At 40.8% G+C, this 13,502-nt stretch overlaps 1 protein-coding gene across 1 annotated transcript in view; it reads left to right on the plus strand.

Annotated features, from left to right (window-relative positions):
• The window catches only part of LOC137378580 (early endosome antigen 1), a 1,009,825-nt gene that overhangs the window by 14,347 nt on the left and 981,976 nt on the right, over positions 1-13,502 (plus strand). The window contains exon 2 of the mRNA XM_068048885.1: positions 10,792-10,943. Within this exon, the coding sequence (XP_067904986.1) occupies positions 10,792-10,943 (152 nt within the window). The remainder of the gene's footprint in view (positions 1-10,791; positions 10,944-13,502) is intronic.

Below are 13,502 nucleotides of genomic sequence, written 5' to 3' on the forward strand. Positions count from 1 at the left end.
CTGCACTGTCTTTTCTAGTCCCACTTCTCCGCAGGTCACATCTATTTTAAAAATGTTTACCTGGTTCCCCATGCAGTCATTCATATACTCTATGCTTTATCCCAGAATAAAATACACCAACCAGGCTTCTTTAATAAACAACAAAATTATCAGTTTATTATCAAACAAGAATTATCCAGTAACGAAGCAAAGCATTAGCACACTGATTGAAATATGAAAGTTCCTTTTTTAAATTCCTCCCCTCCCCACTGCGCCCACCCCCCCCCCCCCCCCTCCGCCACACATAGATTCTGGGGGAAAAAATGTAGAAATTCTCTCTGCAAAGGCCTGTTATTAAAGAAAGACAAAAAAATACTTTGGTCAAATACTTGCCAATTCTTGAAGAAAAAAAGAGAAGCTATGGAAGGAAGTCAGTTGTCCCTCTTGGTCTGGCGTCTGGGTATATGTAGATGAGTCACTTGGATCTTTTCTAAAGGAGTTCTTTATAGGCGGGGTTGATAATTAATCTAAAAGCCAAATACTGTGGATGCTGGAAATCTGAAGTAAAAACAAGAAATGCTGGAAATACTCAGCAGGTCTGGCAGCATCTGTGGGGAGAGAGAAGCAGAGTTAACGTTTCAGGTCAGTGACCGTTCTTCAGAACTAGCAGATATTAGAAATGTGAAAGTTTTAAGCAAGTAAAGCTGGGGTGGTGCAACAGATAACAAAGTAGAAGGTGTAGATAGGACAAGTTCACAGAGAATAACCGACCAGAAGGTCATGGAGAAAAGGCAAACAATATGTTAATGATGTGTTGAAAGACAAAGCATTAGTACAGATAGGTGTTAATGGACTGAAAACTGAACAGCCACAAGCACAAAACATGAAAAAAAAACAGTGGGTAGGCAAACTGAACAAACTAAGATAAAATAAAATAAACACAAAAAAATTATAAAGAAAAAATAACTAAAAATAAAAGTAAAATGGTGGGCCCGTCATGCTCTGAAATTATTGAACTCACTGTTCAGTCCGGCAGGCTGTAGTGTGAATTAATCTGGCAGGTTTTGCCAGCTTCTCAGGAGAGATGCAGTACCAGGGATTTTAGCTCTCCCACACTGGATCTTTGCAGGGTTTCTTCAAAGAGGTAGGGAAAGAGGTGAGCTGGGTGGTTTTTCCTTGGCTAATTGGTCTCCAACTCTCTTCAAAATAGTCACAGCCCAACAGAAAGTCAACCTCTTGACCTCCAGAAACCTTGACATGTGACTTCTCTTAAACATCTTCCCCAGGTCAGTAAGGTTTCTATTGTTTTTTGAGCTTAAAGCACATGATTTCCAGCACAGGTTGTTTTCAAACAACATCTCAAGTGTTTTTTCAGTGAACTTGGTTTAAAAAAAACACATCCATGGAATCTTTTCAGTTTTTAACACAAGTCCTCAAAAATAAAATATTTAGAAAATGGAAGCACATTCGTAACACCTTGGAGGAATGAAATGCTATTTTTAAATGTTGTCATGGAACTGTATTTTTTTTCTCCTCTGTTTGAAACAGTGTTCTTTTAAGACTCTGTTAAAACAGTGTACCTTTAAGACAGAGAGAGAAGTTTTAGATTTCTGAGAAAAGTGTACCACAGCTGCATTTGTTACCCAGGCAACAGCAGGAGAATGAGGAGGTCACATACTATAATGTTTCAATTTGACTGGAAAAGCCAGCTAAAACCAGTTTTCAGAGACACCAGCGAAGCGTTTTTACTGAAGGAAAGACCTGTCTATTTCTCTCAGCAAAAACTCTGCAATGAGCTACAAGCCCTGTTAATTGCCTAAGGAGGAAAAAAACCCTTTGAAGAGACCATTTTTATTGCTGGAGGTAGCAAAATTCCTTTTCTTTACTTCCAATCCAAGAAGTCTTGGCTTCAAGATTGAATCTCTCTTGACTGATTGTGTTTTCTGGAATTCGCAGTAAAGTTTCGATTGAGAGACTGTTGGTTTTAAAATCCGAGGGGACCCATTGCTATACTGCTTGTCTAAAGAACTGTATGATGTTTGCTGCAGCCAAAATGCTTTGAATGCCTGTCTATTGAAGGTATATTTCATCAAATCTGCGTGGAGACTTTGAGTGGCATTTGATTATTTTTACAATAGGATACCTCACCCATCAGGAACGTAACCCACAAAGACTGACAACCCACTTATTTATTTATTCTTAAGAAACAGCTAATTTTTAAAACCTAATTTTTTTTTAAACTGGTTAACCGTTGATTTTTGTGTGTGTGTGAATAGGGGAGATAGGTTAAGATAAGAAGTTATAAGGTCTTTAGACATAGGCTTATCTTAATAGTGTTTAAGATGTGGTTTTAATAAATAGTTAATTTGTTGTTGTCTAAAGATACCTGGTTTGGTCTGTTTTATTCTGGGGGTTACCAGAGTGTTTAGTTTGGCTGTTTTCCAGTTGGGTGGGAAAACTTTAATAATATGCTGCGACCTGGGATGGGACTGAATTGACAGTGCTTTGCTCCTGCCTCAGTCGTAACAATGTGTTTCATTACAAAGAGTGAAAAAAACAGAAGATGAAAAGTATTAAAACACATTTACAGACTCATTCTTATTCAGTCTTTACCTGTAGCTTATACAGTTCTGCTTTGTACCATTTTTGCACTCCAATAACTCAAAGCAAAGTTATATTCTAGACAAAGCATCCGCAATTACATTACTTTGTTCCACAATGTGGATAATCTTTAAGTGATAAAGTTAAAATAGTAAACTCCATTGGAATAGTCTGGCCTTCTGGTTATTACATTTTTCCACCAAGGATAGGGGGTTACGATCAGTATATATCAATTTTTCTCTGTAGTTGTGGTGGACATAGACTTCAAAATGCTTAAGAGCTTGTAATAAGACAAGGGTTTCTTTTTCCACTGTTGAATAGCTTTTTTGGTGTCGAATTAGCTTTTTGGAAAAGTATCCCACTGGCCTTTCTATGCCTGATTCATCGTCTTATAACAGGACTGCACTGACCCCCCAGGTCACTAGCATCAATTGCCAACTTGAAGGGCTTAATGAAATTTGGAGCAGCCAACACTGGTTCATTAATCAAAATGGCCTTCAGCCTCTCAAAAGATGCTTGGCACTCCTCTGACCACACTACCTTGGTTTTCTTTTTTTGTAGCAAATCTGTCAGTGGAGGAGCTGCAGTACTAAAATGTGGTACAAACTTGCGGTAGAAATGATACATCCTCAAAAACCTCATGATTTCTTAATTAGTCTTAGGGATAGGGAACTCCACCAATGCTTGTACGTTCGTTGTTCTTGGAAACACTTGTCCTTGCCTTATTATATGCCCGAGGTAGGTTACTCTCGCTTTTGCAAATTCACTTTTGGCTAAGATTATCACTAAATCAAGCAATTGTAATTTTCTAAACAGAGCTTATAGTTATTCCAAGTGTTACTGGTATACCAGTACATCATCAAGATAAACCACACCGTTACGAGCACTAACTACCAGTTTGTTTATTAGTCTTTGAAATGTGGTTGGGGCATTTTTTAGCCTGAATGTCATTACTCGGCATTGAAAAAGACCGTCTGGTGTGACAAGGCAGATATTTCTTTAGCTTGGGGTGTGAAAGGAACCTGCCAGTATCTCTTTAACAAGTGTATTTTTGTAAGAAACGTGGCACTGCCCACTCTGTCGATACAGTCTTTCAAGTGAGGAATTGGGTAGGAGTCTGCCTTTGTTACTGTGTTAATCTTTCTGTAGTCTATGCAGAATCTAGTTTAACCGTCAGGGTTAGGTCCTAACATGACTGGGGAACTCCAGCTGCTATGACTTGATTCAGTTAGGTGGTTTTCCAGCATGTATTGGATTTTTGCTTTTTCCTGGGCCTGTTTCTCTGGATTTAGGCGATAAGGATGCTGTTTTATAGGATAGGACTCCCCCACAACTACATCATGTTTGGATGAGGTTGTACATCCTGGCTTGTCCCTACAGACTTCTTTAAATACTGTTAGTAGCCTTGTTAGGTCTTCTCATTGTTCTGCTTCTAAATATGAAAGCGTAGTGTCCAATCTCCCTAACAATTCAGTATTAGCAAACTGGAAAATAGCTGGTTCAATTTGAGAATTGTCTCAGCCTCCTTCTGCCTCATCCTCACTATCCCTTTCATCCTTCACTGTCTTTACTACCTGACATTCCTGTGCTTGCTTATCCTCCTCCCGGTGATATATTTTCAACATATTGACATGACGCAGCCAATTCTTTTTCCGGCCATCTGGGGTGTCAATCAAATATTTACTTTACCAATTCCTTTGACCACTTTATTTGGAACACTGAACCATGCTTACAGCGGTTCACCCTGTAAAGGCAGTAATACTAACACCTCATCCCCTGGTTAAAATGTTTGGGTCTTGGCATGCTTGTTTTCATAGCTGTTTGGGAACCTTAAGGTGTTCCTGAGCCACTTTGCGGGCCCTCGTGAGCTGCTCCCAGAACACAGATACATAATCTAGCACACAAGATTCGTTCCTCTGTTCTAAAAACTTTTCCTTGATTAGTTTTAGAGGACCTCTTATCTCATGTCCATAAATTAATTCAAAAGGATTAAAAGGTAGACTCATTAGGTGAATCCCTAGTGGCAAACAAAATAAATTCTAGACATTTATGCCAATCATGAAACTGTTCATGACAGTATGCCCTGATCATCGTTTTGAAGGTCTGCTAGTACCTTTCTAAAGCTCCTTGTGTTTGTTGTCTGTGGGTAGTAGGCTGAAGACTTCAACTGTCTTCTACCCAAATTATTCATAACTTTCTGAAAAAGTTTAGACATAAAATTGAAACCTTGATCCGACTGACTGTCAATCAGTAATCCATATCTTGTGAAAAACTGGGTTATCTTCTCTAATATTACCTTAGCAGAAATTGTTCTCAAGGAAATGGCCCCAGGGAACCGAGTAGCCATATTCGTGTCCCGCTTGTGTTTTTGATAAAGGTCCCACATCGCCTACCAACACCCTGCTAAATGGTTCCCCAAAAACTGGTTTGGGAATTTGAGGTGCCGGTTTTATGACTGGTTGCGGTTTCCCCACAATCTGGCATGTTTTTACAAACAAAATGATTCTTGACAACACAGCCGTAGGGGACGTCATCTGACTGCGCCAACCTGTGCACATGCGCAAAAAGGCTCCTACTCTGCGCATGCGCTGCATTCTGCACTGCCAGGACCGGTTGGCGCATGCGCAGATGACATCATCACGTAAATTGCCAGGACTGGTACATGCATGCCCAGATGATGTCATTGCATGACGCGGGAGAGAGCAAGCGGGGAGAGAACGGGGTGTGGGGGAGAGCGCGGTGGGGGGGGGTGGGGTGGGGGTGGGGGGAAGCGGGGAAGGAGCGGCCGAAGTCCTTGGTGGTGGCGGGTGCACTCTCCTCCTGCCCCCCTCTGCCAGCACTCTCCGGCCATTCCCCCCCTCCCCCGCCTGCTCTCTCCGGCCATTCCCCAGCCAGCCGATCTCTCCGGCCATTGTGTGCTGCCATGTGTGTACGTTGTGTTATTATTTGAGAAGTGCCATCTTTAGTCCTGGCAGCTGCCTGAACGTCGCTGACTGTGATGTTTTAGTTGAACAGGCTGCATTTGTGCATGTGCCAGTGCAGCACCACCTGGTGGCTGCGTTGTCAGCAAATGCAGCCTTTTACAAAACTGCACCATGTCCTTGGAAAGACCTAGCCCAGTAAAAATGTTGACCTTTTTGGGTCTTCCGGATCCCCACATGTCCTGATATAGGAATTTCATGTGCTAACCTTAATATTTCTCAGCAATACTACTATTTGATGAATAACCATCCATTCTTCGTCCGCAGGTCTGTGAGGAGGTCTCTACTTCCTCATCAGAATCCCATTTTTAACATAGTAGCCTTATAAAACTGTCTTTGCTTCAGCTTCAGTTAAAGCTGTTTGTGCCATTTTATTTAATTCTGGATCGACTTGCTGAGCCTTGGTCAGAGAAGATGTATTCAACATTTGCTTTGGATTATCCAAATCCCCAAATAAAGTTTCACATATTTGGCTATCTGCCTGTGGTGCCAATCTGGCCTCTGACAATGGAATAAAAGCAAAATACTGCGGATGCTGGAAATCTGAAACAAAAACAAGAAATGCTGGAATCACTCAGCAGGTCTGGCAGCATCTGTGGAAAGAGAAGCAGAGTTAACGTTTCGGGTGAAACGTTAACTCTGCTTCTCTTTCCACAGATGCTGCCAGACCTGCTGAGTGACTCTGACAATGGAACTTGTTTAGCCACTGCTTGGGTCACTACACATGAAGGAAAATTCCTGGAACCTTTTCCTGCAACCGTTCTATCTCCTTAACTTCACTTGGTGTTTCCGTGACTACTGGCAAAGCGACTACCTTTGCTCCAGCCAGATCATTTCTCAGGAGTAGGTCAACTCGTTTTTGAAGGAACCAGCAGATGAGATATGTTGTTCCAAACTGGCATACAGTCTTAACTTCTGAGCACACGCAGGTAGCTCACTGAATCTTTAGAACAGTTCTCATCAGGTGGCGTTGAGAATTATTTTTAGCAGGCTTTCTTGAAATATAGGAAACAAGATGAATCGACACAGTTTCACAGGGTTTTTTCTTGAATTTCTGGGAAGTGAGCTGGGTTGTGATCTTCTGTCTTTTTTTGACACCTCAGCAGCACTTGACATTATCTCCTTCCAGAAGGTAAAACTCACTGACCAGCAACCAGAAAGTTTCAGTTTTTCTGTTCTCTGTTACTACTGGGCTTGTCCAATCAAAGGAGCGTTTGTCACTTTTCTGCCCCTGTTACCAGGGTTTCCGCTCCATCTCCAACCCGAGCCACGTGACAACCAGCAACACTGTTGCCAATCTGGCTCCCTCATTGTCCTCTTGACAGCTTCCTCTTAAAAAAAAAAAACTTGATCCAACATCTATTCAGCTTAACCATAGATTCCTTTAAAAATATTTTTTAACAGCTAAGAATCACTTTCATAACGCTAACTTTTCAAAAGAAATGAAAAATGCTTCTACGTCCCTTTCCTCAAACTTTAGGAAGGCTTGTATAATCTTAAACTGCTCTCCTGGGTCCTCGGCTGGAGTCAGATCTTTCCTCACCAGAATTTTCTTTGGAGCCAAGGCCATTCTTTTGACTTAGTTCCAGCTTTTTAACTTTGAATTCCCGTTCTTCTCTTTCTCTTTGAAACACTCTATCCTTTGCCCTTTCCTCTCAAGTTCAAGTTTTTTCATTGTCAGTTCTCTTTCCTATTCAAGCTTATGTTTTCCCATTTCTTTACCTTTTTCCAGCTTAAGTTTTTCTATTTCCAATTTCAACTGAATCCTAGCTAATTTAACTGCACTACCATCTGGTTCGCCTTTTTCTACTTCCAATTTTGAGTGGTGTGCTATTACCTCAATTATATCTGCTTTCTTAGCTCCTGGTTTTAACTCTAACACCAATTTTTCTGCCAATTCCTTTAGTCTAACCGTGGTTAAGTTTCTCAAATTAGTCAGGGATACATTCTTCTTCCACAGAATGATTGTAGCAACTGACAAAGGCATTCTGGTAGTGTAAACTTTACTCCTAATTCAGAAGAAACCTGTTTTTTTATTTTTCCTCTTTTCAATTATTATTCCCTGACTTACAATTGCATGTCGTTGGTTTTTGGGTTATCCCAGACGAGCCCCCAGTTATGTTGCGTCTGAGGTGGGAGGAGTGCACTGTCTTTTCTAGTCTCACTTCTCCGCAGGTCACACCATATATTTTAAAAATGTTTACCAAGTTACCGATACAGTCAATCATATACTCTACTCTTTGTCCCTGAATAAAATACACCAACCAGGCTTCTTTAATAAACAACAAAATTATCAGTTTATTATCAATCAAGACTTATCCAGTAACGAAGCAAAGCACCAGCACACAGATTGAAATATGAAAGTTCCCTTTATAAATTCCTCCCCTCCTCCCCCACACAGACTCTGGGGAACAAATACAGAAATTCTCTCTGCAAAGGCCTGTTATTAAAAAAAAAGACAAAAAAATACTTTGGTCAAATACTTGCCAATTCTTGAAGAAAAAAAGAGAAGCTATGGAAGGAAGTCAATTGTCCCTCTTGGTCTGGCGTCTGGGTATATGTAGTTGAGTCACTGGGATCTTTTGTAAAGCAGTTCTTTTCAGGTGGGGTTGTGAATTAATCTGGCAGGTTTTTCCAGCTTCTCAGGAGAGATGCAACACTAGGGATTTTAGCTCTCCCACACTGGATCTTTGCAGGGTTTCTTCAAAGGTAGAGAAAGAGGTGAGCTGGGTGTTTTTTCCTTGTTCTCCAACTCTCTTCAAAACAGTTCACAGCCCAACAGAAAGTCAACCTCCTGACCTCCATAAACTTTGACATATGGCTTCTCTGTAAACATCGTCTCCAAGTCACTAATGTTTCTGTTGTTTATTGAGCTTAAAACAAATGATTTCCAGCACAGGTTGTTTTCAAACAACATCTCAAGTGTCTTTTCAGTGAACTTGGTTAAAAAAAAACACATCCATGGAATCTTTTTAGTTTCAATACAAGTCCTCAAAAAATAAAATATTACAAAATGGAAGTACTTTGGTAACATTGTGAAAATACTTTCTTGAAAATTGAACACCATGTGCAATCATAGTAAAGGCAACAGATTGCGTTAGCCATTTATATGGCCATGTAATCGTATTAATTATTCATACCTCTGCTGTTATTTAAACCTGCACGATGACTGGCCTTAAATATAAATAAATGCACCAAAACTTACATTACTAGCTTTTTCTAAATGATTCTGTTGTGGAGGGAAGTAAGCAGAATTTATTTTTAGGCCCTATATAGGGTGCACAAAACTTTGCGGATGTTCTTTTTAAATTTTGCAAAATAGAGATGTTGGACTGGATTTTACCTTGGGACGGGAATTCGCCACAAACATAAAAGTCAGTGGCGAACCCGCTTCCGCCTAGCCTGGGGATCCGTCCTGTATTTTACGGGTCCCCGGGCTTTAATTGTCATGAGGCGGGACTTCCACACGCTTCAGTGAGTTGCCAACCGGCAGCTTTTAGTCCCAGCAGCGCCACCGGGCGTGGTGGCCACTTCTGGGACTGCAGCCCAGTCGACCAGATGGATCCAGGAGTGTAAGTTGGGCATGCCTCACCAAGCAGATCGGTCCTTCCCTGGTGAGGCAGGAGTGGTCGTTTGGGGGGTGGGGGGAGCGTCTTGGGTCCCGGCGGTGTTTGGAGGTGGGGGCGGCCCTCAATCGGGCACCCTGTGCCCGACTGCCATGGCCCCCCCTGGGGTGCAGAAAGACCGGCAGCTATCGCTGGGCGGCCTTTCACGGCCCCAGCACACCTGCTTGCCACGGGTCAAATACCCGTGGAGGCGGGCGCAGACCCTCGTGGCCGATAAGTGGCCACTTAAGGGCCTTGATTGGCCTCGGGCAGGTGGTCCACCCCCACCACCCGACCGCTGTAAAGTCGACCGGAGGCGGGAGTGGGGCAGGTAGGCCTCCTGGAGCCTCCCGTTCAATTTTACACTGCCCCCATGCCACCAACCGACCTGCTGGGGCAGCGTAAAATTCAGCCCATTGTGTCTCTGTTATATAGCCATTTTGAGCAACGTTATGCTTAGATATATGGTTCAGAGGGAAGCATCTTCACACAATATCATACCTTTCTGCATTTTGGATGCCAACATGCTCTGTACTTCCAGATTTTTCACTTTTTTTCCCCCTAGTTATTTGAGATTTGATGACACTAGCATCAAAAGTGCAATTGTGTGCTTCTGGTATGGTCTTAGTATTCATTATATGGATCTAAATGGGACCAGCATAAAGATTTTGAAGTACTTATAATATAAAGGTGGGATTGCAAAAAGCCCATTTAGCCTGTCTAGCACACTATTTGTATTGGATCCCTGAAAGGTATTTGCTATTCACTACCATTAATAGTTTTGTGAATTACCTCGTCAGGATTGTTTTGAGGGCTCCCCAATGACTTAATGAGTGAATAGCAACTACAATTTTGTGAGTCAGTGTTATCTTAAAAACAAACCATTTTGCCTTCCAAAGTAGTTTTTATCAGTTGCACAGAACTCCCAAAAGACTGAATATCTTCACTGTTATAAACAATATAATTTCGCATCCCAAAGGAACACACCCAATATGATGTATCTCTTTCCATGTATTTCATAAAACTCTTTGAAAAGTCTGAGTGGTTTGTCTTTGTTGGAGTAGAGGTCTCTTTGCTGTGTGAAAATAAATGCACTGAAAAAATATGGGCAAATTCTTTCCCTGTATTAAGAAGGCTTAATAAAAAATGTAGAAATGTGCAGCACTTTCTCAAGGTCAGTTAGGGATGGATAACAATTACTGCGTTGCCAGTGTCGCTCACATTCCATGAACAAATAATGAAAAAAAAAACCAGAAGGGATCATTGTGGTGCACCTGGTCAGTCAGACTTTTGGGGAAATACTATTCTAGCTCTCTGTCTCCCCTCCTTCCCTCAGTCTTTACTTCAAGTTCGCTGCTTATGAGCATTGCAAATAATAATGGCCAGGGCACTGATTCCTCAGATACTCTGTGTGCTGCTGCCTTCCATATTGTTGCAGTTCCATCTACAGGTAAACACTTGTTTCCTCTGATTTAAGCCAGTTTCCAATTCATTTGAGCAGCTTTCTCTCACACACTCACGCTGTCTGTCTGTCTGTCTCTCTCTCACTCGGTATGCAGGGCATATTTTAGATTAAAAAATACAATATTTCTTTCCCTATCTGTAATTTGCATTTTCTTTAGCAGGAGGTCCTGCTGGGAGATTTGGAATTAGTCGTGAAGTTGGAACTGTACCTCAACCAGAGATGCAGGAACTACTTGGTGAATTCCGAGCACTATATCAGGAACGATTACACCGGTTAGAAGCCTTAAATGATGGAAGAGAAGAAACTCTTGGGGTTTGTTTCAGTTCCTAATTATGTTAACTTAGAAAATGTTTATTTTGAAAACCCATTCAATCGTTTATACAGTTGTTTATGTTCATTTGTATAATCAAACAAAGTGCAAAAAAGTACAAAATTTAAAATAAGGCAACATTAATTCTGTGCATAATTGTACTTCAAGTGATTTGTTGAGTGAATAAGTTGCATTATGTACGCAATGTAATATTTTTGTGAATGGCCTTTTGGCAATAGCAAATAAATCTATAATCTGTTTGTTTACTGTTGCTGCAGACATTTGCCACATTTAATGGTGAGTTGGGAATAACACTGATCTTGCCAGCCAGTACCAGTTTTATGTTATTAGCTTGTTCTGACCAGAAAGTGGGTTGAGACTATTGAAGCCCACTTCAAGTTATGAACTACATCAATTGCAGTCAGTAGACTGTGATTTTCTTGCCATCAATCAGAACGACATTCAAACCCAGGTCTTAGAATTAAAAGGTTAATGAACTTAACATAGTCAATCAACCAGTTGTAACTTTGCGTATTACCTTAAATTCTTCACCTGCAGAGTATGTAAGGTCAGCTGCATAACATATCCTCTTGCAACTTGTATTTATGGCTGTAATGTGGAGACCTAAATTTAATAATTCTGAAGACTATAAAGCAAACAATTAAATTTAGAGGTCCCACAGCAAAAGTAAATTAAAGTTGATTTACTTGTTAAGGCAAATTCCGATTAGAAGTATAATTTCAGGTATTGGAAAATCAAGTTTACTATCTTGATTGGTTAGTGCAAACTATCGAACATTATTGTATTGTAATAAAAGTGACATTTTAATCAATACTACCAAATGCATTAGCATTTTAACATGAAAAAGCTTTTTACTCCTGTTTAACAAGGTTCATCATTAGTTCTGTACTGCTTGCTTGTGTACTAAATGTAGAGTTGAACATCAAAATTGAGTATTTACTGTTATACAAGACACAGCCCATTTACTACTGTATAAATATGCTCTGCAGTTATACACATGACTGGTTTATTTACTACTTTGTTTATCTTTCTGGTTGTACAGATCCAGATATTTCAAAGAATATTATGCAGCCTTGCCTCTTTTACCCCTTCCCAATGAAATGCTTTATTCCCCCAAATGCATAACTATTGCCAAAGATGTTTTGACAGAATATACTTTTTTGATACTTTTTGTGAAATGTTTATTTCCCACTACAAAAGCTCACTAAAAATACAATTTGGAGTAAATGTAGTGGGGATTAAATTGTTTCTTAAAATATCTACAAAACCATGCAGCTCTTCTATCAATTCAATATCCTATTTATTTTGAAGGTACCAGCTGTATTACACTATTTTACAAACTTAACCCTTGGACTGCCAACAGTACCAGGGACAATATGTATCCCTGGGCAAGCCAAATTAAAAAAAAAGCCACTCATAATAGCTTTTCTTTAAATTGAGAAACCAAGGTAAAAAGCTAAAGCCTGTAGTGCAGGATATCACAGCAGTTGAAATGATTAAAGCAGAAGAAAAATTAAAAGTAATGATTAGATTTTAGATTGTAGAAAGAAGGAACAATTGAAATGATTGAATAATTTCCTACCTAAAGGTTTCGAACAAGAATGAATTAGAGTATTAGACTGTGGGATGAGTCTTGATTCAGTGGAATTGTGGGAAAGCAAGTATACTGTGATGATGCATTTGGATCATTTGGAGGCGGTGGCGGAGTGATATTGTCACTGGACTAATAACCCAGAGACCCAGGGTATTTCTCAGGGGTCATGGGTTCAAATCCCACCACAGCAGAAGATGGAATTTGAATTCAATTAGTAAATCTGGAATTAAAAAGCTCGTCTAATGATGGTCATGAAACCATTGTCAATTGTTTTAAAAACCACCTGGCATCGACCAAGGCACTGGAACCGACAATGGCAAACCCAAAATAAAAACAAGAAATGCTGGAAATACTCAGCAGGTCTGGCAGCATCTGTGGAGAGAGAAGCACAGTTACCATTTCAGGTCAGTGACCCTTCTTCAGAACTCTGACCTGAAACGTTGACTCTGCTTCTCTCTGCACAGATGCTGCCAGACCTGCTGAGTATTTCCAGCATTTCTTGTTTTTATTTCAGATTTCCAGCATCCGCAGTATTTTGCTTTTATTTTAGTGGTAAACCTGTCGACCTTGCAAAGCCCTCCTTACTAACATCTTGGAGCTTGTTCCAAAGTTGGGAGAGCTATCCCACAGACCAGTCAAGCAACAGCCTGACATAGTCATACTCATGGAATTATACCTTACTGATAATGTCCCAGACACTGCCATCACCATCCCCGGATATGTCCTGTCCCACCGGCGGGGCAGACCTAGCAGAGGTCGCGGCACAGTGATATACAGTCGGGAGGGAGTTGTCCTGGGAGTCCTCAACATCGACTCCGGACCCTATGAAGTCTCATGGCATCAGGTCAAACATGGGAAACCTCCTGCTGATTACCACCTACCGCCCTCCCTCAGCTGACAAATCAGTACTCCTCCATGTTGATCACCACTTAGAGGAAGCACTGAG

This window comes from Heterodontus francisci, chromosome 17, assembly GCF_036365525.1.
Source record: "Heterodontus francisci isolate sHetFra1 chromosome 17, sHetFra1.hap1, whole genome shotgun sequence".
Classification (NCBI taxonomy): Eukaryota; Metazoa; Chordata; class Chondrichthyes; order Heterodontiformes; family Heterodontidae; genus Heterodontus; species Heterodontus francisci.